Source organism: Penicillium maclennaniae (assembly GCF_028827695.1).
Source record: "Penicillium maclennaniae strain IBT 15551 chromosome Unknown utg000003l:1.0-5670915.0:1.0-5674809.0, whole genome shotgun sequence".
In the NCBI taxonomy this organism is placed as follows: Eukaryota; Fungi; Ascomycota; class Eurotiomycetes; order Eurotiales; family Aspergillaceae; genus Penicillium; species Penicillium maclennaniae.
In genome coordinates this window covers 4,492,901-4,520,786 of record NW_026623215.1, presented here as the reverse complement: position 1 = coordinate 4,520,786, position 27,886 = coordinate 4,492,901, and the positions used below count along the sequence as shown (strand labels likewise).

The 27,886-nt window shown below is 49.0% G+C and overlaps 12 protein-coding genes across 12 annotated transcripts; 8 read left to right on the top strand and 4 right to left on the bottom strand.

Annotated features, from left to right (window-relative positions):
* Positions 1-29: 29 nt before the first annotated feature.
* N7477_003809 (non-ribosomal peptide synthetase) lies at positions 30-3,218 on the top strand (the record flags this gene model as incomplete). Its single annotated transcript, XM_056965472.1, has 1 exon — positions 30-3,218. One exon carries the CDS (start codon positions 30-32, stop codon positions 3,216-3,218), a length of 3,189 nt encoding a protein of 1,062 aa, XP_056825425.1.
* A 458-nt stretch (positions 3,219-3,676) lies between these two features.
* N7477_003808 (S-adenosyl-L-methionine-dependent methyltransferase) lies at positions 3,677-4,371 on the bottom strand (the record flags this gene model as incomplete). The annotated part of the gene is made up of 2 exons (XM_056965471.1): positions 3,677-4,238; positions 4,304-4,371. The coding sequence occupies 2 exons, from the start codon at positions 4,369-4,371 to the stop codon at positions 3,677-3,679; spliced, it is 630 nt and encodes a 209-aa protein (XP_056825424.1).
* Positions 4,372-5,316: 945 nt separating this feature from the next.
* N7477_003807 (uncharacterized protein) lies at positions 5,317-6,548 on the top strand (the record flags this gene model as incomplete). Its single annotated transcript, XM_056965470.1, has 2 exons — positions 5,317-5,361; positions 5,412-6,548. The coding sequence occupies 2 exons, from the start codon at positions 5,317-5,319 to the stop codon at positions 6,546-6,548; spliced, it is 1,182 nt and encodes a 393-aa protein (XP_056825423.1).
* Positions 6,549-7,276: 728 nt separating this feature from the next.
* Positions 7,277-8,572, top strand: N7477_003806 (non-ribosomal peptide synthetase; the record flags this gene model as incomplete). The annotated part of the gene is made up of 1 exon (XM_056965469.1): positions 7,277-8,572. The coding sequence occupies one exon, from the start codon at positions 7,277-7,279 to the stop codon at positions 8,570-8,572; it is 1,296 nt and encodes a 431-aa protein (XP_056825422.1).
* Positions 8,573-8,945: 373 nt separating this feature from the next.
* Positions 8,946-10,586, top strand: N7477_003805 (uncharacterized protein; the record flags this gene model as incomplete). The annotated part of the gene is made up of 1 exon (XM_056965468.1): positions 8,946-10,586. One exon carries the CDS (start codon positions 8,946-8,948, stop codon positions 10,584-10,586), a length of 1,641 nt encoding a protein of 546 aa, XP_056825421.1.
* A 657-nt stretch (positions 10,587-11,243) lies between these two features.
* On the top strand, positions 11,244-11,651 carry N7477_003804 (uncharacterized protein; the record flags this gene model as incomplete). The annotated part of the gene is made up of 1 exon (XM_056965467.1): positions 11,244-11,651. One exon carries the CDS (start codon positions 11,244-11,246, stop codon positions 11,649-11,651), a length of 408 nt encoding a protein of 135 aa, XP_056825420.1.
* Positions 11,652-12,623: 972 nt separating this feature from the next.
* Positions 12,624-12,851, bottom strand: N7477_003803 (uncharacterized protein; the record flags this gene model as incomplete). The annotated part of the gene is made up of 1 exon (XM_056965466.1): positions 12,624-12,851. The coding sequence occupies one exon, from the start codon at positions 12,849-12,851 to the stop codon at positions 12,624-12,626; it is 228 nt and encodes a 75-aa protein (XP_056825419.1).
* A 296-nt stretch (positions 12,852-13,147) lies between these two features.
* Positions 13,148-13,785, bottom strand: N7477_003802 (uncharacterized protein; the record flags this gene model as incomplete). The annotated part of the gene is made up of 2 exons (XM_056965465.1): positions 13,148-13,240; positions 13,297-13,785. 2 exons carry the CDS (start codon positions 13,783-13,785, stop codon positions 13,148-13,150), a joined length of 582 nt encoding a protein of 193 aa, XP_056825418.1.
* Positions 13,786-19,658: 5,873 nt separating this feature from the next.
* On the top strand, positions 19,659-20,705 carry N7477_003801 (uncharacterized protein; the record flags this gene model as incomplete). The annotated part of the gene is made up of 1 exon (XM_056965464.1): positions 19,659-20,705. The coding sequence occupies one exon, from the start codon at positions 19,659-19,661 to the stop codon at positions 20,703-20,705; it is 1,047 nt and encodes a 348-aa protein (XP_056825417.1).
* A 2,011-nt stretch (positions 20,706-22,716) lies between these two features.
* On the top strand, positions 22,717-24,819 carry N7477_003800 (uncharacterized protein; the record flags this gene model as incomplete). Its single annotated transcript, XM_056965463.1, has 1 exon — positions 22,717-24,819. One exon carries the CDS (start codon positions 22,717-22,719, stop codon positions 24,817-24,819), a length of 2,103 nt encoding a protein of 700 aa, XP_056825416.1.
* A 653-nt stretch (positions 24,820-25,472) lies between these two features.
* N7477_003799 (splicing factor 3B subunit 5 family protein) lies at positions 25,473-25,835 on the bottom strand (the record flags this gene model as incomplete). Its single annotated transcript, XM_056965462.1, has 1 exon — positions 25,473-25,835. The coding sequence occupies one exon, from the start codon at positions 25,833-25,835 to the stop codon at positions 25,473-25,475; it is 363 nt and encodes a 120-aa protein (XP_056825415.1).
* Positions 25,836-26,054: 219 nt separating this feature from the next.
* On the top strand, positions 26,055-27,766 carry N7477_003798 (tRNA-specific adenosine deaminase; the record flags this gene model as incomplete). The annotated part of the gene is made up of 3 exons (XM_056965461.1): positions 26,055-26,190; positions 26,248-26,290; positions 26,392-27,766. The coding sequence occupies 3 exons, from the start codon at positions 26,055-26,057 to the stop codon at positions 27,764-27,766; spliced, it is 1,554 nt and encodes a 517-aa protein (XP_056825414.1).
* Positions 27,767-27,886: the final 120 nt, after the last annotated feature.

Here is a 27,886-nt window from a genome sequence, read left to right as displayed (position 1 = left end):
CCTAGCAACATCACTTCCCACACACCATCATGATATATAACCCTTCCGATGAATATGACCTCATGGTGGCCCAGAACTTGGGGTTGGGCCAGCTCTTGCACAACCAAGTCCTGCGAACCCCCGATGCCGTTGCAGTGGTCGACGGCCCTTTGAGCCTAACCTACCATGAACTCCATATCAAATCCCTCGATATCGCCAATGAGCTTCAAAAAAATCGCAACTTTGTCCGAGAAGAGCCGGTGGGCATTGTTGTGCGCCACGGCATTTGGGACGTCGTTGCCCAGATCGCGATCATCTATGCGGGTGGCACTTGTGCAACTATGGATCCCACGCTTCCTGCAAGTCAAATCCAAGCTCGTCTTCAACGCGTGCGCGCTCAATGTGTCCTGGTGGACACTGCCAATTCATACCACACCGAGCTTCAATTCTCCTTCCGCCAGATTATTGTGAACACTCAGCAACACCCACCGTCTACATTTGAGGTTTCGACAACTTTGGCACAACAAACAACGGAAATAAACATCGACTCTCCGCTTCCTACTCTCACTGATATCGAGCACCGATCGCATATCATACATACGTCAGGAACAACAAGCGAACCCAAGGCGGTTGAGATAGTTACCCGCTCCGTTCTGGAGGTGGTGTATCATGCACCGTTCGAGCCTCTGCACTCAACGGATGTTGTTGCACACGTCAACAACACCACCTTTGATGTGGCTCTCTTTGACATCTGGGCTCCTTTGCTTCGAGGTGCTCGAATTGCTGTACTTCCCAAGACAGTGCTCCTGGATATGCCAGTTATGGCAGAGCAGATAGACAAACTGGGAATCACCGTCATGGCCACAACTACAGCGTTGCTCAATCTGGCGGCGACCACATTCCCCCAAGCCTTTGCGAAACTGCGCATGTGTTGGATCGGTGGCGAGGCGGCGAATATGAAGGCTGTAAAGCAAATTTTCGATCATGGTCCCCCAGAAATTCTGATCAACGCCTATGGACCCACTGAGTGCTGTGTTCTTTGCCTCGCTCATCAGATCACGATTGATGATGTCAATGCTGGAAGAGTCAGCATCGGCAAGCCAATCGGAAAAACGACAGCATATATATGCTCTCCTGAGACTGGCGAGGCTGTAGCTGACGGCGAACCAGGGGAACTTTGGATCGCTGGCCCTGGAGTCTCTTCTGGGTATTTGAACCAAACCGAGAAAAACTCTAAAGCCTTCGTGTATGTAGATATGGTTGGCAACGATGGTACAGCAATCCAGCTCCGCATGTATCGCACCGGTGACCTGGTTCGACGATCACCAGAGAATGGGCAGATTGATTTCCTCGGCCGGGCGGACAATCAAGTCAAGATCCGTGGATATCGAATCGAGCTGGAAGCTGTGGAGGCAGCTCTCAGGAAAACAGGACAGTTTTCTGATGTTGCAGCTCTCAAAGTCGACGCGTCCCAAGACGGAGCCAGCTCATTGCTCGCTGCGTATGCGGTTCCCGTCTCACCCGAGCTCGTGTCGATTCAACAGGCAACCGATGTGATGCGGAGTCTTCTGCCAGAGTATATGGTCCCTCGGATTGAGCTTATCGAACGGATGCCCTTGAACTCACATGCCAAGGTTGACCGCAAGCAATTGGCAGATCATTATCGCCAACGGTGGAATGAGCGGAAACCTACACAAACTGTCGCCGAATCCAATCTCAATTTTCCAGCGGGTGAGGATGTCAAGGCCAGCAGCACTCGCAACCGCTTGGAAGGTCTTTGGGCCAACATTCTGGGCTCACCAGATGCCAGTATCTATCGTGATTCTGACCATTTCTTTGAGCTGGGAGGCACCTCCCTGCAAGCGTCGCTTCTGATAAGTCAGATCCGTGCCGTGTTTAAGTGCGAAATCTCTTTGTTGGCACTATATGATAACCCTACCCTGAGCGCTCTGTCTGCCACAATCGACAAAGCACAGGTGAAGGCCCTGACAGCTGTTCGAAATGAGCGTGATATTTGGGTTGCCGATACGTATATTGCAGATCATCTGGCCATCCCTGTGTCGGCGCGGGTTGTGGACTGGCGCCGAGATACTGAGGGCCGGGTTTTCCTCACCGGTGCGACTGGATTTGTCGGCGCATTCATGCTCGTCGATTTGCTCAAGATGAAGGAGGTTCGCCAAGTTGGTTGTCTCGTTCGGGCATCAAGCCCTGCTGTTGGGCTACAGCGAATTAAGGCTGGCATGGAGAAGTATGGACTTTGGGAGGATCACTTCCAAGACAAACTGCTAGCACTGCCTGGACTGTTGGAGGAGCCATGCTTGGGCTTGGGTGCTGAGCGATTTGAAGAAATTGCGAACTGGGCGAGTGTAATCTTCCACCTCGGTGCTCGCGTCAACTACACCCAGCCCTACTCGTTGCATCGCCCAGCCAATACCCTCGGCACGCTCCATATAATGAAGCTTGCCATCACTGGTCGTCTGAAGGCAATGCACTATGTCTCTAGTATCTCGTGTTTTGGCCCAACAGGAATGTTCGTTGGGACTCAACGGGTATTGGAGGATGAATGTTTGATGAAGCATTTGGATGCCTTGCCGTACGATCACGGCTATGCACAGAGCCAATGGGTTGTGGAGCAACTCCTGCGTCGATTGATTGAACGGGGATTCCCAATTGCAGTTTACCGCCCTGGCTTTATTACTGGACACAGTCAGACGGGAGTCTGCAATCCAGACGATTTTTTCAGTCGACTGATACTGGCCTGTGAGCAGATGGGCTGTTATCCTCGATTGCCAAACCAGCGGAAGGAGTTTGTACCCGTCGACTATGTCAACGCCATCATTTTGCAAGTAGCCAAATTGTCCTCCTCACCGTCCATGACCAGCCAATTGCTTGGACATGCGTATCATATCGTCCCTCCGAGCCCAGATGTATCTATTGACATGGATGATACTATGGAACTTGTTGGTCACGCTACCGATACGGGGCCTATCATCGGAGTTGGCTACCAAGACTGGATTGAGAACCTGGCCACCGCACCACCGCTGCCTCTGCAGCCGTTGCAGCCTATGCTTGCTGAAATCGTCTACAAGGGAATGACCCGGTGGGAGCTATATGAGAACATGCCAATCTACGACCAAACGAATGTTGAGCAGGCCTTGGCAATGACTGCCCCTCAGTTCCCTGCGCTGGATGGGACATTAATGGCTAAGTACATGCATCATTTGAAGATGTCCGCTTGAATGATCCATTATTTTCTAGATGCACTCTACGTTTGCAAGGAACAAATGGACATAGACTCATCGATAATTTACTTTCGCATTTGGCTTCTACATTCAATCAATATGATTTCGTGCTTTTCCTTCTTGCTCGATCTCTTTCCCAATTTGTCTCGCTCCAAACCCTTAGCCTATGTCGACTTACCACATTCTTGGCTAAGGTCTTACAACTCTTAATGCGCGGATAAATTCCTAAATTCGTATGATGGCAAATCTATCAAAAATGATGCCCGACATAGCCGATTGAGTGTGATAAGGGATTTCGATTTTCACGAAACAACGAGGTGAACCCGCGCCACGATATTGCACAGGTGTTGATTCTCTGTATCAACCTGCAGCTATCACATTCTTTGACCATATACAACATAACTGTCAAAAACTCAGTAATCTGCAAACAAACTCGCACAGAACCAGATACAGACTTACATAGGCCACCAGGCATGGATATTCTCATCCTCCATCTCCTTCCACACATCTTGAAGCTTTGTATCCACCTTCTCCGGAGATAAGTTCAAGTGCGGCACTAAGAAATCATGCCCCAGTCGCTCATGTCCAAATTTATGCACGGGGAGGGCAATTTTACCGAGTGCCTTCTCCTGATCATCAGAAGGCCATGCATTCTGAGGCAGCTTCTTCTCAACAACAGTGACATTTTTAAAGCCGACTTGTCGCATCATCTGCTCAAATTTCTCAGCGACGGTGAGTTCCCGTCCCGATATCGAAGCTGCCTGGATCAGCAGAGCATTCCATGCCACAAGGTGGCTGTCCTGGCGCAAGGTCTCATCTGACGAGCGCGCTGGGAAGCCTATATCAAGGATTTCAAACCAGCCGCCTTCCGTGAGGTGATCGTAGCACTGCTGGAAGAATTTGGGCCAGTCAAAGATGCATCCAACCAGCCACCGCGTGTGTATATAGTCAAAAGTGGTAGTGACTGGCCATTTCAGCTCCAAATCGGCTTCCAGTGTGATGCAGCCTTTAGGTAATCTAATTCAATTGATCAGTTGGTCGCTGCTTCCTCTTATTCTTTGGTTTGCTTTTCTGTTGCCTACCTTGATTGATCTGCTATCTCAAGATCTAATCCAGTGATCTGAGTTTGTTGAGCGTACTGAATGCGCATTGAGAAGATTTTGATGACGTACCTGAGCAGAAGGGTTCCTCTGTGAGTACTCCTGCATCCATGTCCCTTGGAAAAGCTGTTAGCTAAATTAATACCCTCTATCCAGAGTGTTGGTCTTACCAGTTCCACATCCTAGGTCCAAGACAGTGGTTGGAGCCTTGACTGGAGCCCACCCCAGACCTCCGTTTGCCAGCATCGAGCATATAACATGCAAATCATCTACAGATTGGTGATGTCAGAAGAAAGTCATTTGCTGGAGACAGTGTCTCCAGTCTCCACCTGACACACCTAGCCTCTCCATCTCATCCTGGGCATCTTGTAAGCAGTGATTCCTGCGGCAATTTTCTCAGAACGCACCTCTCTCATAATAAATGGCTCTTCAGCGGGATATGGTTAGCAAAACAACATTACTGTGAAAAGGGAGGTTCCATACTCGCTGTATCTTTCGCCATGATGGTAGGTGTAGCGTAAAATATTGAGACTTTTCCTGTCAAGCAACCGGTAGCTGGGTAAGTCCGCTAACACGGGCAGCTAGATTTAAGAAACCTCGCTTGGGGGACCATCAACGGGGAGTCCCGTACGTATACCTCAATACACCCGTCATAGGTAATCAGTATTATGATCCATCGACAAGCACTGATCGAATTCAATAGTCTTGCGAAGAGTGGGGATAGTGGGACTGTAGTGGAGCTCAAGCACAGTGGACCTTTGCCCAGATAAAGGACGAGTACGGTCAGAGACGATCACCCATACACACGTTCGTCGGTATCTGTATGGTACGGTTACATTGTACAGACACACAACCAGCGCAGTGCATTCAATCAAGAATCTGCCATTAATACTTATCCAACCGTATTACGTAGTTCTGGCTGCAGTAATAGATTTGGTCGTCTACTGATCTCCCTTGTCTGATTTTTTGTATCTCACAGTTCACAGCTCGCAGGAATGTTGAGTATTCTGCTACAAGTCGCTGGGGCCATCCTCGGTTTGGTATCTACTGCACCTCCAAGTATTGATCACCACCATCTAACACGAAATAGCTCCTCTGCTTCCACATTTCTTTGGCATTATATCACCTCTTCATCAACCCTCTCCGCCGCTTCCCTGGTCCGAAGCTGGATGCCCTGTCCCAGCTCATCTGGTCATACCATCTCGCCAAGGGCGATTCGACAAAATATATCACCAAATTACATGAAAAATACGGCCCTGTCGTCCGCACCGCCTCCAATGAGCTGTCCTTCATCAGCGCGACCGCTTGGCAGGAAATCTACGGCACTACAGGTGTGGGCAAAGTCTATGAAAAAAATGGAGTCGCATACTTGCAGGGGTCTCGGGATATCACCAACATCTTCTTTGCGCACAGTCAGGAACATGCCGCAGTGCGCAAGTTGATGTCTCCAGCATTCTCAGACCGTGCGATTCGTGACCAGGAATCTCTTATCCAACAGTCTATCGACCAGATGATGAGCTCATTACACAAGCGCACGGGTGAAGCCTGTTTTCCTGCCGCAGATGGCGTGGTGAACTTGGCTGCATGGTTCAATTTTGAAGTCTTTGACGTGCTGAGCTCGCTGTGCTTTGGTGCTAGCATTGACTCTCTCTCTAAAGGTGAATATCACCCATGGATCTCGGTGATCTATACTGCTATCAAGCACTCGACCTTGATCCAGTCAGCTCATCGCCTGAAGCCTTACCACTGGCTGTTGGAGAAACTCATCCCCTCCGATATTGAGAGCCAATATATATTCCACCTGGAGAACTGCACCAAAGCACTCACTGAACGCTTGAACAAGCCTGATAATGAGCGTCCCGATATCTTGTCTTACCTGCTGGATAAGATGTCGCATGACGAACTGCTGGATAATGTGAATATTCTGGTTACGGCGGGCGGTGATTCCACGGCCACCACTATGACCTCGGTGGTCTACTATATCACACAAAATCCACGTAGCTACGAAGCACTCGTGAAAGAGATTCGGGACGCTTTCCCAACTGAGAACTCAATTACTATTCCCGAAGTGATGAAGCTGAAATACTTGAAAGCGGTTATTGACGAGGCAATGCGAATTCACCCCAGTGTGCCAGTCGGACTACCGCGAATTGTTCCCAAGGGTGGCCGATTCATCGACGGACATTTTGTTCCTGGTGGTGTTCGTTCTCCTGATTCACTCCTCTAGTTTACTCTTTACTGACCGGGCCCCGCCCTGCTTTAGACATGGGTTTCCGTGACTCAATTGACGTCTTATCGCTGGCCTGACTACTTCAAGGACCCCGAATCCTTCCACCCGGAGCGATGGCTGGGAGATTCGAGATTTGACTCGGATAACCGAGCAGTTTTTCACCCTTTTTCGATTGGAACGAGGAATTGCATTGGTCAAAAGTAAGTTTTGCAACTCATGCACATGCCGATGTTTGACATTGACATTCGCATAGCTTGGCTAGCTCGAACATGCGCCTAACCCTGGCGCGCCTGCTGTGGAACTTCGATTTGGAGTCGCAGCCTGATAACATCGATCCTCATGACTCTTTGGAGTTTGGTCTCTGGGAGCACCGACCTTTGAACATAAAGCTAATTAACGTGGCCCGAAATTGAACGAGTTCATGTATCGTTAGTTTTGGAGAACCGAAATTGACTCAGCTTCGAATAAATGTAATTTTTGGCTCTTGATGTGGCTGCCAAGTCCGCGGAAACTACTACGTATTGTCTAGTAACGCCTCTCAAGAAAAGTTTCCCCACTGTAAATAAAATTAAAAACACGGAAACGAACACGGGAGAATACGGAAAGGGATACATCGCTCAGGTGGCCTACGCAGATCAATTTTACAGTACGTCGCTATACATCTGATTATTTGCCATAAAGCCCCAGTGTCAGCTCGTCCCAAAGATAACACCAAAAAGTTCAACATGAGACTGGAAGACCCCGCGGAAGCCATGAAAGGAGATATCCTCAGCTCGGCTGGAATTGATGATTTGACTGTCCAAGACATTCAGCAATTGGAACAATGGAATGGTCACTTTCCAGACGCTGTCGATTCTTGTGTCCCAAAGGTCATCCATGATAGGATTCGAACTCAACCTAATGCACCTGCGGTTTGCAGTTGGGATGGCGAGTTTACCTACGCCGAGGTTGGAGCATTGTCTACGAGACTAGCTCTTGGGCTTCTCAGTGGCCCCCATAAAGATGACATTCAGCCAGGAAATTTTATTCCAATTTGCATGGAGAAATCACGATGGGTTCCTGTTGCAATTCTCGGCATTCTTAAGGCTGGGGCTGCATTTGTCATTCTCGATTGCAATCATCCGCCAGAACGGTTGCAGTCTATATGTCAGGATGTCAAAGCAGCTCTGGTACTTACATTGGCCAATCAGTCAGAAATAGCCTCGACACTTGCGCCCGCCTCTTTGATTGTTGGGCAAAACCTATTCCAAGAGGAAAGTAGCGAAGATCTATATGAGCAGTCACCGTGTCCCAACATCTCATCGAGTAGCCCCTTTTGGGCGGTATTCACATCGGGGTCGACGGGAAAGCCCAAGGGCGCGATAATTTCGCATTCGGCATTCGTAACAGGAGCATTGCCGAACATAGAGCTACTCGAGCTTGGGCCGAAAGTTCGCGTGTTTCAATTCGCCTCCTATGCGTTTGACGTCGGGGTCATGGACATGCTCTTCACTTTGATCGGCGGTGGTTGTATCTGCATTCCATCCGAGTGGCAGCGACAAAATGAGCTTTCCAAAACGCTCACCAATTTACAAGCAAATTGGGTCTCATTCACGCCCTCTTTGGCACGCATTCTGAGCCCAAAGAGCCTGCCAACTCTCGATTGTCTTCTCCTGGCGGGAGAGGCGGTGACACAGAGTGAGATCGACCTGTGGAGTTCGCATGTTAAGCTGAAAGTCGCATACGGCCCATGCGAGGCAGGTGGATGCAACACGACCATTGTACCCGATTTGGCTCAAGCGCCTGGTCCAGCGAACCTTGGGCAGTCGCCGGCCTTGTGCTGCTGGGTGGTGGACCCTCAGGACCATCACAAGCTCATGCCAGTGGGTGTGGAAGGAGAGCTGTTACTCGAAGGCCATGCACTTTCAGAGGGCTATATAAATCAGCCACAGCTGACAGCAGCGACTTATATCGATCCCCCCCGCTTGGATGGCCCAGGTCAGACGCTCAAAGACTGGGAGGAAGCTGTACAAGTGTGGTGACCTGGTCCGGTACAACAACCGATTGGATGGCTCGCTTGATTTTCTTGGTCGAAAGGATACACAGGTGAAGATTCGCGGTCAGCGGGTGGAGCTTGGGGAGATTGAGGTGAAGGTGAAATCCAGTTTCTCACTGGCAAGAGACGTGATTGCGGAGGTGGTAGCAATCAAAGATAAAGCCCCGCAACTGTGTGTCTTTCTGAATTGTCCCGGTGTTGAGGCCATCAGGGAGGGAAACAGCTGTCAGTCCTATTCGATATGCGGTTATCCGACGCCGTCATTTGAGGAACAAACTCAAGGGCTGAAGTTGGAGCTTCAGAGCCAACTGCCCGCATATATGATCCCGGATCGTTTCATCCCTGTCACGCATGTACCGATGACCACGTCAGTAAAGACGGATCGAAAGCGTCTCAGAGAAGATGCGATAGCCTATTTGGGAGAAACTGGTCTCCTCTGTCGGAATCAGCCCAGGACATCGAACACGAAAGATCTAGCCACGATCAATGAACAGACTTTGCAGAAGTTGTGGGCTGCCATCCTGGATATCTCGTCAGATATGATTGATTCTCAGAGTAACTGGATTGACCTTGGTGCAGATTCATTGTTGACCATCAAGCTTGTCGACTGTGCATCTCAGGAGGGTTTGTTGATAAGCATCCAAGACGTGCTCCAAAATCCAAATCTAGCCGCCCTGGCAACTGTCGCGAAGCTTGGTAGTGTCCCCACCCGACAGGAAGCCTTGGAGCCCTTTACATTGCTAGGCGATGATCAAATCGCACGACAGAAGATCATACAAAACGTCTTGAGCCAATATGACCACCTGGGAACTCCAATCACAGCCATTCAAGACATATATCGCTGCATCGATGATCAAGCCCAATCAATCCATCTTTCGGCCAACAGGAAGGGCAATCTTACAATGCAAATTGAATTTACGGAATCGGACCCGGAGCAGTTCTGCAACGCATGGTGCATGATGGTGCAAGATACCCCCATTCTCCGCACTGAGATAGTGGAGATTGAGGACCATTACTTCCAGGTGGTTATGAAGACTGAGGCACCCGTCATTGTTTGTCCGTCTAGGCCCCCACACGGGACTGATATCTGGGGTTTCAAGAAACCACTGGTGCAGTTGATCTGGGAAGCGGATTCCGATCGTTTTACGATCTTGTTTCACCACGTCCTTCATGATGGCTTCTCACTTGAGCTTTTCTTACAGCGGCTAGAAGCGGCATACGAGGGAAACCGCTCTCCTTCAACTTATCCATATAATTTGTTTCTGAAATGGACATCGGAAATCGGCCCATGTGTCGACGAGTTCTGGAAAAAGAGATTTGCGACCTACGATGCTTCACGCGACATTTTCCCCCCATTGCCCTGTCCTGAGTATGAACCCCGAGGCTCGAGCATGCTTGAAAAGAAAGTCAAAATGCCCCAACACTCGACGCACCGGACAACCGTCGAATCTAAGCTTCGACTAGCTCTGGCAGCCGCAGTTGCTTATGCGACGAATGACCAGGACGTTGTTTTTGGTATCCATATTGCCAGACGTGATGCGCCTCTGCCAGGGATTGCACACATTTCCGGTCCTACATCGGCGTCACTACCTGTGCGCATCCAGCTGCATGAGGGGGAGACTTTGCAGGAGGCACTAGATGCAGTGCACACCCAAGCTCTGGAAAGCATTCCTTACCAATGCGCAGAGCCGAGTCATATTAGCACTCTCAGCTCGGGAACCAAAGCAGCTTGTCAGTTCCGAACGAGCCTTATGCTCCTGCCGGAGTATAGCAACACTAGATCTGATCGTATCGCCAAATGGCAATTTCACGAGCCGGGATTCTACTACTGGAGTCTCTGCTTTGTGGCTCAAGTTGAACGTGGGGGCATTGTCATTTGGGCATTTTTTGATGACGAGATGGTAGCCGCTTCGCAAGTCCAGGGTATGCTTGATCGCATGGGGACAGTTCTTGATCTTATTGAGCAAAAGCCGGAAACCCGCATTGGCGGAATCAGCTAAAGCGAATTAGTTGTGCAAAATGAATACATGCATTACTCAGTCATAAGAATACAGTGTAAGCGTCTGGCTAAAGCACGATATACGTACCAATTTGTCTGAGAGCTTGTTTACTGGGGAGGTAGTACGAGCGCGGTCATCTGGATGTGTTCGAGCTCTTCCTGGCCACAGGAGTTGATATCAATACACAACCTACAAATTTGTCAGGACCTTGTCGGATTGACGGAGGCCTAAGGCACTATTATATGCCTCAGGAGCGAAGGCAGAAGGAAAGCCTTATCGCATTCGGCAGGGGCAATCTGTGTATTTGAACCACCCACGGTGGTTCTGGAAGGGGCAGCGTTCAGTCTCTTCTACAAGATAGGAGTTATTACACTACAAGAACGATCAAGGCTTCTACCTCGCTTACCTATAGACCCGAGAGACTACTGCGTAGTCTCACAGTGGCCCACTCGTTCACCGATCACATTGTAGAATTAGATGCGCAAACATAACAAACAGACGGAATAACACTTTTTCCTTCATGCCGGGGGATTTCCATGCCGACGAACATGTAGCCGACTGACACCTTAATTCTACTACTTCCCCCTCCTGACACCAAATACAGAATCTCGGAGCTATATTCGGCTCTTTGTCAGCAATTAGCCCGGCTCTGCGATCATGGTGAAGACCGAGGCATCCTTACCGTCCCCTCCATCCGAGTCGGCTTCAGTAGTGCCTCTTGATTCCTCTATCCGCACTTCCCCCATCCATCCAGACCTCACGGAGATCCAAGTTCCAGGGGGGCCTCTACCGGTTTATCGCTACCATCCAGTCACCTGCCAGCCGATTGAGGTACAAGATGTCCAAGCTGAGCTAGAGAAGCTGCGCGAGTTATTCCCTACGAAAGAAACCGCTCTGAGGGCCCAGGAGCAGGCTGTTAAAGAAGTGAAAAGGACACTGGAGGAAGCCGATAAGAGCAGAGGGGACATACAAAGGGCTATGGACAAGAAGACCAAGGAACGCGACACCGAAATGAAGGTCTTGTCCAAGTATCAGGAAGTCAAGGCGTCAGATATTCCGGCCTGAAGGAGAGAAACATATTTATGCTAGAAGCTTTGAACCGCCAACCTCGGAGGAAGTGTCTCAAACCAAATATCTGATCGATATTCTCTGCGGCCAACATCATTGAGGGCTCTTGCAATGGATGGTAGAAGCACCGTTGCAGCACAACATGCTACACCATTTTTCTCTTCTTGGGCTTCGATTGAACTTGAAGCGGTCAAAAGACCTGCCTGCTGCTCATAAATTACCAGCCAGGCTCTTTTGCATGAAATCGGTTTGAATCACATCCGACATGCGAAATTCGAGCTCGCCTTCCCCTCATCATGGAAACCCCGGGTCAGCACATCGTGTATTCTGATATTCATGATGATTCCAGTTTGCGACCGTGGATGCGAAAAGCGCCATTCCTAATCTGGAAGCCAGAATTATATGACTTTTTGGAACAAATCATGGCATGCACCAATACTTAGGCTATGCTGAAGCATTATGAGATAGCCATCCATCCTGGGCCTTCTTCTACAATTCATTCATGTCCCTGAAACATCGCCATGATTGAACGATGTCCAGATAATGTTTGGTCAGAAATATGTTCGACTAGTCGTATTCAACATTTTCGAATATGAACCATGAAATGCCATGAATTTCTCGTGCCAAACTAACAAAGCGCCTCACAACGACCCATTTATATTCATTACCAGCGGGAGAACCTCTAGAAAAGTCAGCAAGGTACACAATATATTCGAGGGAACTGAAGTCACATCCACATTATCCTCGAACCAAGTTCAAGTTTCATTGATGAACTTTTTGAGAGAAGCTCGTCTACAATATTGAGCAAGCCTCACCTGTGCCAGAAGGCCATGATTGATGATCGGCGATACATCCTTGACTAGCCCACGAGTATCAGCCACGAAGCTTAGAATGGGCAGGATCGTCCCCTTGCTGATCATGTATGCTGTGTTTTTCATGAACTTGTCTGTCAAAAAACTACTGGCCGTGTCAACTGGCCGTGTCATAAAGACCGCCGACCTTGGCGAGCAGCGCCGGCGTGATGACAGGCGTGATGCTCTCAATAAGGCCAGTGAAATCCTTGACAAGTTGAAGAATCAGCAGGGCGTTGGTGTTTGACAGCAGAAGATCGACTTCCTCGACCGAGTCGTTGGTCAATTGCGAGTTGGTGTTGGACAACATGTTGCTGAGTTTCTTGAGGACGGCGACATTGCTCATCAAGACGTTGATCACATAAAGCCGCTATCAATGTTTCGGGCAACTCCAATCCGACTTGCGAAAGATCTGATAGACCTGAATGTGTGATCAGAGAACTCTCATCCACCTCCCTTCGATGCGGTGTTGGTCTCAGGCTACCTTTGCACTTGACATCTACCGAAAGCTCAACTAAACCTCATTGTCGGAGAAGATGCTTCTGTCACTCTCTCTTCAGAGTCTGTAGCTATGACTTGTGACTGGATAGTAGAAATGGGAATGGGCAGTCATCGAAAGACAAGTGTTTGGCCTTTTGAAAACTATCGCATGCTCTTGATGGCAGCAGCATCTGCTTTAAGTGGATCGTCGACCTTGTGGAACACAACTGGGACAAGTGTTGAAAATGTTCGGAGCTGTTCTAGTATGAGATCTGCCATACAGAAATGTCAAAATTCAAGGGAATACATACCCTACTCTTCACAACATACCAATGATGCCGGGGCATCGGAGTGCCCCTAGGTCGGTACACATCTAGCGATTCCAAACAATTACTTTCGCACCAGATATCAAGAAGCGGCAAGACGAAGTTTTTGCTAGCACTATCCAGCCTCAAAACACCGTGGTGAATCTGCTGAAGTAAATGCTCACTGAGAAATTCCGTAATGTCCATCTGGCGCATGGTGAAGTATGTGTTTGGTGTTCCATAAAGGTTGAGTGGTATCCTATACAGAACATGCAGTGCCTCCATTGTGATTTGCCGATTTATTAAAAGAATCGATGGCGTATAACGTTTCACATGAGGTCGGGCGTATGTGCACATCGGACCGCGAGTTCGATCTGTCTCGGCCGCGAGAAGATCTTCTATCTTTCTGTAGCCACTCACATACTCATTTGGATCAAGTGAATATGCATATATAATGAGCCGGATCTCACCCGGCAGATCGAGGAAGGAAATCATCGATTATGTGTGATGTATAATTTGATTGACAAAAGGCTTGGAGTCTTTTTCTGATTCACTGCATAGTAGAGGTTTCTACCCCTCCTTTTCAAAATTGCCACTCGCCCCTCTCGTCATCTATTTTCCGCGGGAAGAACATATTGCTATTTTTCCACTCTCACCCGCTCCTAAGCTGATGGTTGCGATATGATACGTGCCTCGGGCTTTAAAGGGGTAGGTTTGTCCTGATCTGGTAGGTCTCTGGAAAAGGTGAAGCTTATCTTTTATTGTATCTGCAACGCCTGGAGAGTTCCAATTCTCTTGTGGGTGGAGATAATGAGTCCTCTTTCAGACGGAAAACATCAATCACTAGTAATTGTAGGACTCTCCGTAATTGGTCCGTGTATTGAAGCAATAGCCCGCAAACTTGGTCGGAAAATGGAGGTTAAAACGTCCCATACAAGTAGAACCGAACGCTTCAAAAAAACTTCGACATAATCTCGACTAGAGCCATATATTCTTTTGAGTCATTGAGTGCGTCATTTATATACCCATTGATGACACTAGGTCAGAATTCGGCCGATCGCAGCTAGTAACGTATTCCACCACCTTCCCGCCCACACCACCCACCTACTTCTATATTTATGAAGCAATTAAATAACCACAACGCCTTTATATTCAATTTAAACCTTCTCTGTACAGAAATTAGCCCTATGGCCAGGCCTTCTGCATACGCTGCATGCATATTGACGTCTGTTGGTCTGACTATTGGTGGTTAAAGCCTTCCGGGTGGGCATTGTAGAGACCACCCCGTCATCTTCTATATTGCTTAATAGACCAATGCCTTGCTCATGGGCTTCAGATATAGCCATACCTTTAGCGCGTTCTATCTGCCGTTTGGATAGAGATCTTTTCTGTATTTGCTTCTTGTTCGCAGCGCGTAGATCTCTGACTTCCTTCTCTAATAGAAGTATACTTTGCATTACCGTTTCGCATACTTTATATGCTTGATTGATAATGTCTTTGGTAGGTGTTAGTGGGCTTTCCGACCGATATTTCAATAGCTTCTTAGCCGGTTTAGCATGCTTCGATAGCTGGGTAATATTCCTTGGTGTCTTAGGGCAATAATTGCTTAATTTGCTAGTAGGTCGTTCCGCATTTAGTGTAGGTGACCGAATTAGAATATTAAGCTTCGATAGCACTGGTTCTAGATCTAACGGCATAATACCAGTCGCTTTAAAGGTATTCATAATAATATTAACCTGGAAGGTATCCTAGCGCGCGCGTAGGTATGCCGTAAGAAAATCAAGCTTATCAATAAGGTTGATTCCTAGACGCATTTGCTGGTCGACTAAGCGACTATATAATCGCTTTAGAACAGCGAAACAGCCAATATCTAGTGGCTATAATAGATACGAGCTATAGGCAGGCATACAAAGAGGTATAATATCGTTCTTCGTGTATAGTTAATCAAATTCGGGCGTAAGGTGGCTGCCATGACTATCGAGAATTAATAGCCTACATCGCCTATATCGCCGGCTATTTATTAAAGGAATAAATAGCTTTTCAAGCCATCGAAGACTAATTATATCAGTAGTCTACCTATTATCGCTGACCTCGACACGCCAGTCACCAGGGATATCGGCACAGAACCAGGATTCGATAAAATATTTGCCTTTAAATATAATTATCGGCGGTAAAGACCAGCCCGTAGCATTAACTGTTTCGATTATAGTCACCCACTCACGATTACCTGGCTGCAGAATAAATCTACGGCCATAGTATTCAGCTCTGGTGACTACCTTTGCGGTAGAAATAAGGCCCATTGCGAAGCCTGTTTCGTCAAAGTTATAGATATCATCAGGTTAGATACCATAGCGCGAAATAGTCTCTTACAATAGGCGAAACCATACACGTATAATCCGGGGATCTTCTTATTCCGCACGTCGATAGTCATACCGACGCGAGAAGCGTGATTGAATGGCCGGTGTCCGGCTAATATATCGAGTAACCCAATTTAGGCCAATTGCATCAACACCGCGGGCTGCAAGCAATAAGTTAGCCATATCTTCCACCGTAGAGTGCCTCAGGGGCTGCGCCGCGAGTATCCATAGAGAGGATCCACTGGGTAAGCGTATCCTCTTCTGTTTGGGTCATTTTATAGGATGTTACGCGTCTGGTTGACCGAAATGAGTGGCCTGCGAGGCGGTCGCGTAGCGTGGAACGCGGTACGTCATATGTCTGCGCAGCAGCCCTAATAGACGGAATTGATTTTTTCTGAATAGCTTATATTGCAAGCTCGATCCTACCCTCTTAGTGGAGAGATTCTTGCTTGGTTTTAGAACGAATTAGTGGCATTGTAGGTGATCAAAGTGGTTGGGGATACGCGGAGACGCGAAATTTGGTTGGGTGGGCGGGAAGGTGGTGTGGGCGGGAAGGTGGTGGAATACGTTAGCGCCGGCGCGAAAGAATAACTGGAGGGGTCCAGTTTGTCCACTCTCACGGTGAATTTTCTCAAAATGTCCTCTATAGCCTCTCCTGTTTGAACAGTACTCTCTAGAATATGGTCAAAAGAGTTGACTTCTATCGTAGAGACTACCAAAGCATCGATAGGCTTATCGGCCCAGAACACGAAAAAGCCCAGAACGGCGAGGTCATTGACTTCGCCCATGGTACTTCGTTGATGGGCGTCTTCGTCTGACTAGAGGTGATACTGCCTATTTTGACAATTGCAGACCGTTAGGTCTTCAATTATGTGTGGAACATAACCTCAATGCCGGAATCTCGAGGCATGGATGTCAATATGGCTCTGCCCCAGAATACCTCCTAAGCCTCTTGTTGCACAATCTGACTGTAGTCCCTCGCCGTCTATCTTGCTCGATGACGCAACCAATCCCGTAAGTCGACCTCGACCAAATTCGATAACACAATCTTACTACGTGCTTTTCGACAACATCTTTGCCCGCACTCACGGGTGCGAGTCTTCGACGTTTGATGAGAAAAATCCGCACGTGCATCTACGTTAGCTTGCAAAGTAATGATTTAATAGCAATTGGGAGTGCTCTGGTCATTGTCAATTAGCGATGCCGAGAAGAACAGAAGTCGTTTTATAAAGAAGCAGGTAAGAATGATTTTGGGTGGTTTTGTGCAAAAGACAATTTAATTACATGCAATTTTATTATTCTGCACTTACGAAATTACCTGTTCAGGAGAGAATCATGTACGCCATATCTTCATACGGATTGGCATGATAACGGGGCATGGGCCAGAAAAAGAAAAGTGTGAGTGCGTTGAGGGTATTATGTCACAGAATTCTACTCTAGCTACTATGCAGGCTCCAATTACACTTACATGCTTCAGGACTCCCCATCCTCTTCCATGTATACAATGCAGTGTTTTCAAAGCGACCTTATACTAATTGGCATCGTTTTGAAACGGGCGAGAAATCAAGTGTGAATGCCGTGGCGGGGGAAATGAGTTCGACTCTACTGTACGACTGGAGGAGACAAGTGGGATATTCTGAAGAACGCGTGAATTTGAATTTCAACTAGCGCTTGGAACAATGTACTGGCCGCCGATATCAAATAGGTGCATCACTCTACTACCCAGTACCTCTAGAAAGGCATCCACGTTAGGTCATAGAAACTGCTGTCCAGCGAAGACAGTGACTCGTGCGTAATTTCAAGACATCTGAGACGTCATCGAAATCGCCCACGTAAGTAGACAGGCATCGCTTCCAATTCTTCACCACAATCTTGGCGGTGTAGGCGCCAGCGACTCAATTCCTATTTAGCGCCGTCGGCCAAATGACTCATAGCGAGCGGAATTATACAGATATAAGGCTATAGATACTGCTGAATTTAATCTCATGGAATCATCCCACTGTGACCCAAGTCCCATGATCATAGGCATTCCTGATATCGCACGGCTCGGTTAGAACTCGGCTGGGCTAAATAGCTCATGCATCTCGCCTTATTCTTATTTGAAAACAAGTTTTTGAGTCTTGTCGATTGAATACCGAGGCCAACCGGCACACGGTAAAGTCTGTTAGCCGCTTAAAGACCGTTGGGCAAGTTTGGAACATGAATAGAAGCATGGACCGTGCCACGGCACCGCCACGGTGGCGAGTGACGTGGCGCTAGTGAGGCGCAGTGCGTTCAAGTTCCTATTTTAGGCAGACAAGAAACATCATCCTCTGGCCCGAGACTCCACGACCCCATGGTCAAAAATTTCCATCAATACTGACGTACTCCTATATTCCGTGAGCATTGCAATATCCTACTTCTATAACCGACTGCAAGCGAATACCAAGGCTATCCCCCTTGCGCAGACCACATGACCGAACTCATATGCCGCCATGCTCCAGGGTTTGTGAACCAGGGACTGTGATTGCACGAGAGCAAGCCCTGTGGTGCATGAATGCACGATATAGGAATCGTCAGACGTGAGATGAGATCACTCGGGAAATCATGTGGCCCGGTGGGATTCACAGTAAAAAAAAAAGGGAAAAAAGAAAAACATACTCAAAACGCGGTACAGGTATTCCAAACGGTACCGTGATGCTGAGTGGGCGCCTCCACAAAGTCAGACCATGATGGTCGACGAGGCTCAGCCCAATGGTAGATCGTAGCAGGGATCTCAGCGTGGTGCGCGACGGCCGGACTCGGTGGTCCCCCGGCGAATCCGGGTGCAGAAGCGGCCCAAGACCTGCTTGAAGCCCCACGTCTAGTCGTCTCTCAGCTGAGCTCAATACATTTCGTCTGTTCTGGACTCGAGTTTCAGGTAATATTGACTGTAACTCTCCCCCTTTTGATCTCTATCCCCTGTGAGTCGTGAGACTGTGGAATGTGAGATATCAAATTTGGAATTGAATTCAAAAATTAAAAAAAAACCCCCCGAGTAAAACGTGGGAGGTGGGAGAGGCATCCCACTTGTTGTGCGATAGGGCCGCTATCCGGGTATAGGGTTGGTGGAGTCGTCTAAGTACATCGACTTTCCCTCATGGAAAATATCATAGACATGCATGATTCCATTTGACAAGCCTAGCTGAGCTTCCGACGTGGCTCTCCGCTACGTCTTGCCGTGACGAGTAGTTATGCAGCTCAGAAATTCTCTGGGTCGATCGGAGGTTTTCTGGTCGTTGCGCAGCGCGGATCATCGGGGCTTAGCTTTTGCAGTTTGGGGCATCCTGCATATAGGCTCTGGCCAAATGGAGGTGCAACGTGCAAGGTCGATATGAGACTGGACGAGAGCAGAGTTTGGTATAGGTCGATGAAACACCCCCGGTTGGACATGGCAGCGGTTTCAATTCCCGCCCTGCACTTTCCACATTCTATGCGAGAGAGTCTTTGCCACCCGAGAAGTCGAGTCAAGTCGAGAGTTGCGTCGAAGCCCTGGGAATGCCGGCAGATCGGGGAGTCCGAGAAGTGGCCAAAACACTGCGCTTGTACGGTACACCCGACCCCATCAGGCCGCATACACCCAGATACGAGCCCTAGGTACAGTTTCTTCTATAGAGAGAATTCTAATCCCCACTACATTGCCTATTCCGTCCTGCCCGTCTTTCTTATTCTCTATCCTTTTCCAAGATTCTTTCCTTTCCTTTTAACCCATCGGTCTCCGATGTCCTTTCCTTCTATATAATATTTTCTTTTCTTGAACCCCGCGCATTCGCCCGCACATTTTTTTAATTAGACTACGCCCCACACATCTCTCGGAGTATTGGAACAGTCTCTCCTAGAACTGCCAACATTTCAAACACCCAGCCTATCTCTTTAGGAACTGTGTGGGCGAATGTCGCCTTTTATGACCTTGTTTTCCGCTCATTACACTCTTTAACAAAAAGCTCAACCGAAACAACACGCCGGACGTATCCTTATTCGCACAGAGTCATAATGCCAACCGTCTTACTCCCATCTTCGGCCGCTGCCTTTGCGCCGCGATCCTCGCCCAATGTCGTTTTGAACAGCAAGGTCGCGCCCTGGTTGACGGCGACTTTGAAACGAGTCAACCGGGTGAAGCGCCCTCTGAACAACGTCACCCAACATACCCGGTGTTTGACAGAGACGCTCTCATCAACAAATGCGATCTGGACCTTATGCTCGATGATGTTCTCCAAGGCCCCCAAAGCTGAGCTGCGCAAGGATGATAACCCCTTGGTGGAAGGCCTCTTCAACTTCCAGATGGTCCATATCGAGGCCTATGTCGTACACGTCGACATGGTCTCACGGAACGAGGTGGCGTTCAAGCTGACCCCGGAGACGATCGAAGCCTTGGTGGATTTTCATAAAGACATCTACTCGGTCGACGCTGCCGCCAACACTTGGGAATGGTCTGGAAAGCAAGCTCAGCTGAAGAAGCTGCAGGAGGAGTTTGTCCAAGCTGCTAACAGATTCGTATACCGGGCCAACGCCGAGGCTCTGGAGGGACTTGAGGAGGATGGTGCAGGAGAGTTGCTCAGTGGCCGGAGTGAGGAGGCCAAAGCAGCCATCACAGGCTTGTTTGTGCCGCTTTTGCCTCCTCCACCTCGCGTGGTTGACATTCTGCGCCCGGTGCCTCTCCTGCCTAGCTCGACCGGCCCTGAAACCTGGTGGCATAATCCTATCCCACCGTCGGCGCCTCTCGATTCGTGGAAGGTACTGCCGCCCAGCCCATCCCCGGCTAGCACGGGTGATTCTAATCCGAATCTTTGGGCCAGTATTGGTTTCAGTGAGGCCCAGCTACCTTCACCGACCCCCTCCTACAGCCAACCCTATACCACCGCCCCGTACCAGACATACGACTGCATGGTGACGACCTCGGCGGCCATGTCATCTCTTCCCCTCCCCAGCATGCTCTGCAGCACGACAGCCAACATAGGCATGGGAATGGGAATCGGTATGGGCATGGGCTTCGGCTGGGATAGCTTCGCCGCCCCGTTACCATACGGCACGACCATATAGCTCCCAGGCCGGAGTAGACTCGATGGTGTCGACTCCACCAGCCAGCCAGCGGCGCATTCGCGGCCCGATGTCGACCCTGATTACCCGACGTAGATCGTCCGGATCAGGATCGTCATTCCTCATCGATCTCACTTGGCGATGCAAGCAAACAGCATTGCGTCCAAGTACCGACTAATTGGCATTCTCGATGGCGTTCTTCGATCGACTCTGTGCATTCGTGATACTCCCCCCCTTCGTCTGATTTTTTGCATCATATATTTCAGGATAATCCGTCGACGATTCGCGTGTTTGGTGACTTTTAACTCAGCCAGCGTTTGCCATTTTCTTGTTCCTTTTTGCATCGATAAGCGGCGGGTCGGCTTTTTTGTTCTTTGTCTTTCGTTTCCCAACATATATGTCATGAAGACCAGGTCTGCCTCGCGGCACGGGATATGAATTTGGATGTGATATGTCCATCATTATGTTTTCGATTCTTCGTTGCGGTTTGACGGGACTGGCATTTGGGACTCAATCACTGACCGGATTGGTGGTTGTCGGTTCTTCTGCCAATTTCTCTTGAGGACGGTCTTTTGGGTACGGGATACCCAACTGGCAAAGCCCTTGATTGGGTTATTTGGAGACGTCTACGCGACTGTATGGTTTACTGTCATCTGTGACACAGTATTCCATGCCTTTTTGGCCATCTATGATTTGAGATAGGGACAAACGAGTGCTGGAGAGGAGAAGCATGTCATCGCGTTTGTCAGAGCCGGAGATTCGCCTGCGGCGGTCTTTGGACGCGAAGGGCTGGACCGGATCCTGGAGTCTGTGACCTGGAGATTCACATCCCGCCCCAAGCAACGACCGACTTGACTGGCAAGTTATCTTCTTCCTGTGCTTCGATTCTCACTGTCAAATATCGCAGATGGTCTATAGGTACATCCCCTACGTGTATCCAGGCTGGAATTGTTTCCTGGATATGCTCGGATAGTTGGGGGCTCGGTCACTGGTTGATCGGGTCATTTTCGTTTTCTTTTTTTTTTTGGTTCCCAACACCGAGAATAGATGCTGGTCACTCTGCTTCGTTGTCTGCGTTCTGGGGGGCTAGACTCCCTTGCGCTGGCTGACATTTCCTTGTGATTTTCTCTTCAATCTGTTAGCTTAGTCTCAATCTGTATGTATCTTTGAGTATCATAAGACGCATACAAACCAAAGCTCTTCCAGTAGACAACATTATAAATAGAGAGTAGGGAGCACTGAATAGGATTCATGGAGGAAGCGACGTCCACATAAAAGTATCGATTCCATCTATTTGTTGCTGAACAGGTGGATAGCCTCATTCGTGTCCCTGCAAGGACATTCCTCCTTCCTGGAGTCTTGGGCTCGGGGTTTTTTTGCCTCGTCCAAGAAGCCTAGCACTAATGTCCATAGAACACTACCACGTCTAGACCCCAAAACAAGTCACTCATGCACAGAGAATCAGGTACAAGACAAAGTCTCCACTCGACAACAAACTGGGGAAAGTAGAGCTATCTGCATATGACGTCAGGGCCCTGCCCAGCAAGGTTCCGCTTCGGCTTTCAATGCTTCCTACTCTCAGTCTTTCTTGTCGAGGAAGAATAGTCAGACTGTCTTTTGCCTGTGAGACGTACCGCTGTCCTGCATAATCAAATTGGCTTTTTTCTGGGTGATACTTCTTGCCGCCGCTCCGCTCTTTTACCTGCGTCGCTGGACATCCGCCCCCTCCTCAGTCTACCGTTCTGTGGCTTGATTTCCGCGGTTTGACGTCCCGACTGGAGAACACCGGAACTTTCGATCTTTGGTATGATTTTCTCGATTCTCTCTGTTCTTGCCAAGCCGAACACTATTAAAGCTTTCTGTGTGCTTTGCTGTACCCCGCACCCAGCAAAGCCAGCAAAGCGTCTCCGACCATTGCTGACAGCCTCTTAAAGGTACAGACAGTCCACTGCCGAACACTGCATAGTACACTTCACACCTGTGTCATCAGCCTTGCGTAACCTCGGTCGCTCCAATGACTACCCTACACGAGGCCCTCCAGTGCCTCAAACCGACATCATGGGAGGAAGTTCCCCAATCCCCCGATGGGCTACGAGAATACGTACGCGACATCTTCAGAGAAGGTCGTTTAGTCGCAGAGTCTCTCCCGGATCCTCCGCCGTACGAGCACGAAGAACAATATATCGTGGAATCAGAGACCGCAGCATCCGGGCGGCGAGTCATTCCATCATCAGTCCGAGTGAGGGAAACGGATCCTGATATTACATCGCTGCAGAAACAGTGGGGGAAGCCCATTAAAATGGGCGGGGCGAAAGATAATCCGCTCGGTGTACACGTGTGGAAGTTGAATGCGAACGATCATGGTGGGCAGTGGTTTGGGAGACGCAGTGTGCACGAGGGTCTGCCTTTTTCACAATGGCAGAAGAAGCTTTCCTCCGAGTACGATGAGACACTGAAGGTGAATCGGAAAAAGATCGAGAAGGGACGAACACCTGACCATAGTATTCGTGGTATCGGTGCTGAAGAGAAGGTTGAGAACGTGGAGGTTATGGATGAGGATGGCTCGGTTATGGGCCAGGTTACGCTATATCATGTCTCTGCACAGTTTCCCAAGCCGACTGCCCCTCGGGACTTCGTAACTTTGATTATCACGTCTGAGCATGGGCTGCGCATAGGCGGCACGAAACACCCGGGTCGGAGCTGGATGATGGTGTCCAAGCCTTGCGAGCATCCTGGTATTCCGCCGAAGACTGGTTACACTCGAGGAGAGTATGAGTCTGTCGAACTTATTCGGGAGATTCCCAAGAGAGGTACTGAGAGCTCATCTGCCTCCGTCAGCTCTGGGAAGAAATCACAGAAGCAGAGCCCTGACGAGCCCAAGACCCAGAGTCCAGATGCAGTTGCTGCTTTGGACGAGGAGGATATGAACCCCGTCGAATGGATCATGGTTACCCGAAGCGATCCTGGAGGCAACATTCCCAAATGGATGGTTAACAAGGGCACTCCCGGAAGCGTTGGGGCAGATGCAGCCAAATTTGTCAAATGGGCTATCAAGGATGAGAATACTCCGAACAAGAATAGTAGCCAGAGTGGCGGCGCTTCATCCCATAATTCTGAGCCAAACTCGGGCGAACCGGACGACGATCAGCATTCTGAAGATGAAGATACCGACTTGACGGACACAGACGACCGATCTCATCATGGCTTGATTGCCAGCGTGACAGGTTTGCTCAACACTGGCCTCGAACGATATGCTCCTCAAGCATTCCTCGACTATATCCCGCACTACCACCACGACATACCAGGCTCTTTCCCACAAGCACATGATGATGATTCCGCATCCCAAAGCACTGAAGCTTCCAGCGACAAGCATGGCCGAAGCGCCGAGTACTTCGCAAACCAAGACCCAGACCATGCCTCCCTTTCCTCTGTCCGCTCCGAAGGAGCCACACCAGCGATGGAACTAGGACCGAATAACCTCCCACCGAAAGAACTGATGGAAATGACAAAAGATGGCAAGTTGAGTTCGCACGAGAAAGAACTCGCAAAGCTAGCCCTCCGCAAACGCGAAATCGATGCCAAATTGGACACAATCCGCTCCGAGCTAGACAAGCTCCACGTGCCATCTCAAAGCGCTCTTGTATCACTGTCGAAAAGCTCCCTCAACGATGTCGATAGCGATACAAGTGGCATGCTCAAACGCGCAGCTGAGAATCGATCCTCTACCCCAGTTAGCAGTCACCACGGTGGAGATAGTAGTGAGGGCCAGTCATCACAGACTCAAACGCCTGAGCCACCGGCGCATGTTCACAAGGTTGCCTCGCATCTCTTCCATGAGGAGTCCAAGCTTCTGAAACAACTTCGCAAGGTCGAGGCTAGCCAGCTCAAGGTTGCGTCGAAGATTGAGGCGAAGCAGAAGAAAGAGGCTGAGCGTTCAGAGAAGATGAAATTTAAGTCCGAGGTGGAGGGTTTGAGGAGTGAAGTCAAGACCTTGAAAACGGAGGTTGGCAAGTTGCGCGCAGAGAGACAAAAGTGGCTGGATCTTGTTGCTACGTTGCAGGCCGAGAATACGAAATTGGCCGCGGCGAGTACGGATATTAGATCTGGGAAAATTTAAGAGAGGCCGTGGATGCTTCTCAACATATGAATGCTTTTCCTGCGATTTTCTGCGGCTCGTGATATTATTAGGCGTCAGTTTGCTACTTCTTTTCAATTTTGGGTATTGTGGGTCAGCTAGAGCCGCAGCGTCTGTAGAATTCTGAACAGATTGAGCATGAACTCGCCATTTCAATAGTTGTATTCAGAAACCTGGTCTGTAACGCTATGTATGTGGCCAAAAAAACTCGCGCGGGAATTTACATGCGATCCGACCTTTCTGAAAATGCAGGACTGGTTTAAGAGACAGCCAAGAGCATTGGTGATTGATTTGGACTCTCCTACTTCCTTCTGCTGGGATCAACCGAAGAAGATATGACGACATCTTTCTAAGGGAATGGCCTCCACGCAACAATAGGTCTTTCAGACCAATTTGTCCGAGGAGCGCATATTGCGGATATGAGGAATGCAACATTGCAACGAAACGACACAATGTCATATACGCTTGCATTTTCGCTCATCAGAGCCCGTAATCGAGGTGAGTATGGGGATGAAATTCGCGATGCATTCCAAAATGCCTTGTTCAAGGCGGATATCATTATTGTTTCGGGAGGGGATGTGGTGGGACAAAGACGATGAGAATTCCCCAAGGTTGTTGGTAGTAGGGATCAAGGCTCAGCCGATTAGATCAAGACAGTCAAAGGTCCTGTTTTGGACACCGTCTATTCTTGCGTCTGAGAAAGCAACGGCTGTTAGTGAACCACTCGCGCCACCAGCAACCTGAGTTTCGCATACCTCTGGAGGATTACCAGCACCGCGGACCATCTTCTCAAGCATCATCACGCGAACCTTTTCTTTGGGTTCGCCCATACCGACGGACATGTATGAGAGTAGCGGGTTGTGGCCGACGTAAGAGGCGTAGCTGTCGCGAAGGATGTTGGAAGTCCACTCGTGCTTGGTGGTGTCGGCGTGACCAGTACCAATATAGCGCGCCTGGAGAGCCTCGAGATTTTGCAGGGTGCGCAGCTTATCGGCCATTTTGAAGGATTGCTTGGGGGTGTATAGGTTGTATGTAGATAAAATCGGCAAGCTGCGAAGTTTGGAGCCGAGTTGGGAAAGATCATCACGTGACCGGGTATCAATGGCACATTTTGATCACCTTCGTTCACGAGATTAAACCTGACCAGAGTTTCTTTCAAGCCCGGAAAGAGCGTTCATATTTTCGGGCTCCATGGGGTAATGTTTGAAGCTAATTTAATGGCCCCTTTGCCGTCGCGCATAGCGTCGCTGGTTCATTCACATTTCGACGCTCTGCCCACCCGCAGTAAGCCAAGCATCTTTCCAGATGGCTCGCGGGAGTGGATTCCAATGACTGGCATTGTTGCTGTCAAGGGTATGGTATAATTGTTACTTGGGTGATGACCACAGTAGCCTTGCTGATACCTTTAAGGAGAGAATACATCTTATGAGAGCCTGCACTGCATAGCTGTCACGTAAGTTGTTCTCAAGCTATGGACGTCGAAACGATATCTTCTCAACATTTCACATGATACTCAGATTACATTCGACCGTTCCAATGCTAATAAATGGATAGAACTGGCGCAAAATGTCTGTCCGCTTCTCAAATCCCCCGCTGTCGGGGTCTCGTGCTCCACGACTGCCACGCCGAGATATTAGCCCTTCGCGCCTTCAATTACTGGCTTCTGACTGAATGTCATGGCTTTATAGCCGAAGAATTGAAGTGCAAGAATACTGTCGATGAAATTCCCAATATTGAGAACCAGAGTACTCCAACATCCGCATTCATCCGCAAAAGAAATCAGTCATATCAAGACCCTGCACCAGCCCCGTCAATAGATTGGCCGCGTTTTGAACTTCAACCTGATGTCAAAATCTATATGTATTGCACCTGTGCACCTTGTGGCGATGCAAGCATGGAGCTCTGCATGGCTGCCCAGGAAGATGACACCCCATGGGAGGTAACACGCGAAACCAACATTGGCTCGAATACAGAAAGCGCCGAAGATGCCATGCTTGACGGACGAGCTCATTTCTCCCTCCTGGGAATTGTTCGTCGAAAACCAGCGCGCACAGACGCAGAAGCTACTCGAAGCAAGTCCTGTTCCGACAAAATTGCTTTGAAGCAGGTATCGTCTCTGTTATCGTGTGAGACTACTCATCTCGTCGCACCTACTGCGAACACGTACTTGGCTGGCTTGATTCTCCCAGAGGATGAGATTAGTCGCGTTGGATGCGATCGATCGTTTGGACCAAATGGGCGGATGGCAGCTTTGGCAGGACGGTCGTGGCCGAGTATTCAGGATTCCGCAGAGAATCAGATTGGGTTCCGATTTCGACCATTTGACATTCTGTCGGTACCTGCAGAAGAAGTTCATGCGATGTGGCAGTTTTCGAAACCCAAGCCTGCAGAGGTCCTGCCTAAGAAGAGCAAGCCAGGGAATGCGAGTGCAGTATGGACAGCGGCGCCATCATATTCGCATTCATGCAGGATAATACCGGAGACGGGGAGCAAGACTTTGCCTGCTTTGCGACGCTCTAGAACGGGAATCTATGAAACTCTTGTCAACGGAGTGAAGCAGGGGAACAAGGCATCTGCGCCTGGTCCGCGGGGTGCTTCATCGCTTTCTAGAGCTAAAATGTGGGCTCTTTTCCACGATATTGTCACTCTGAGAGCTTGCCATACCAGTCTTGAAACCGACACAGACTTGAATCGGCAGTCAGAGAGTGCTATGACTGAGCAATCTTTGGGAACACCTCGGAAAAATATTCAACGAATCAAGACGTATGAAGACCTGAAGAGAGTTGGTGATCGCCTGGAGGACCCGCTACGAGTTCGTGAAGAAGCTATTCGAGAAGCTAAGAAGGTCCTCAAAGGCTGGATCCCCAACGCAAAGGACGATGACTGGGGATTAGATGTACTGGTTGATCCTAAGAAGCGAAAGCGTTGAGATACCCGATAATGAATTATATTAATTTTTTGATTAAATAGCAATAGGCTAATTCTTAGGCAAACCTGTAAAAGCAGTAATATGTAAAGAAGTAACCCGTTGCTTTTGTGGGAATTTCAA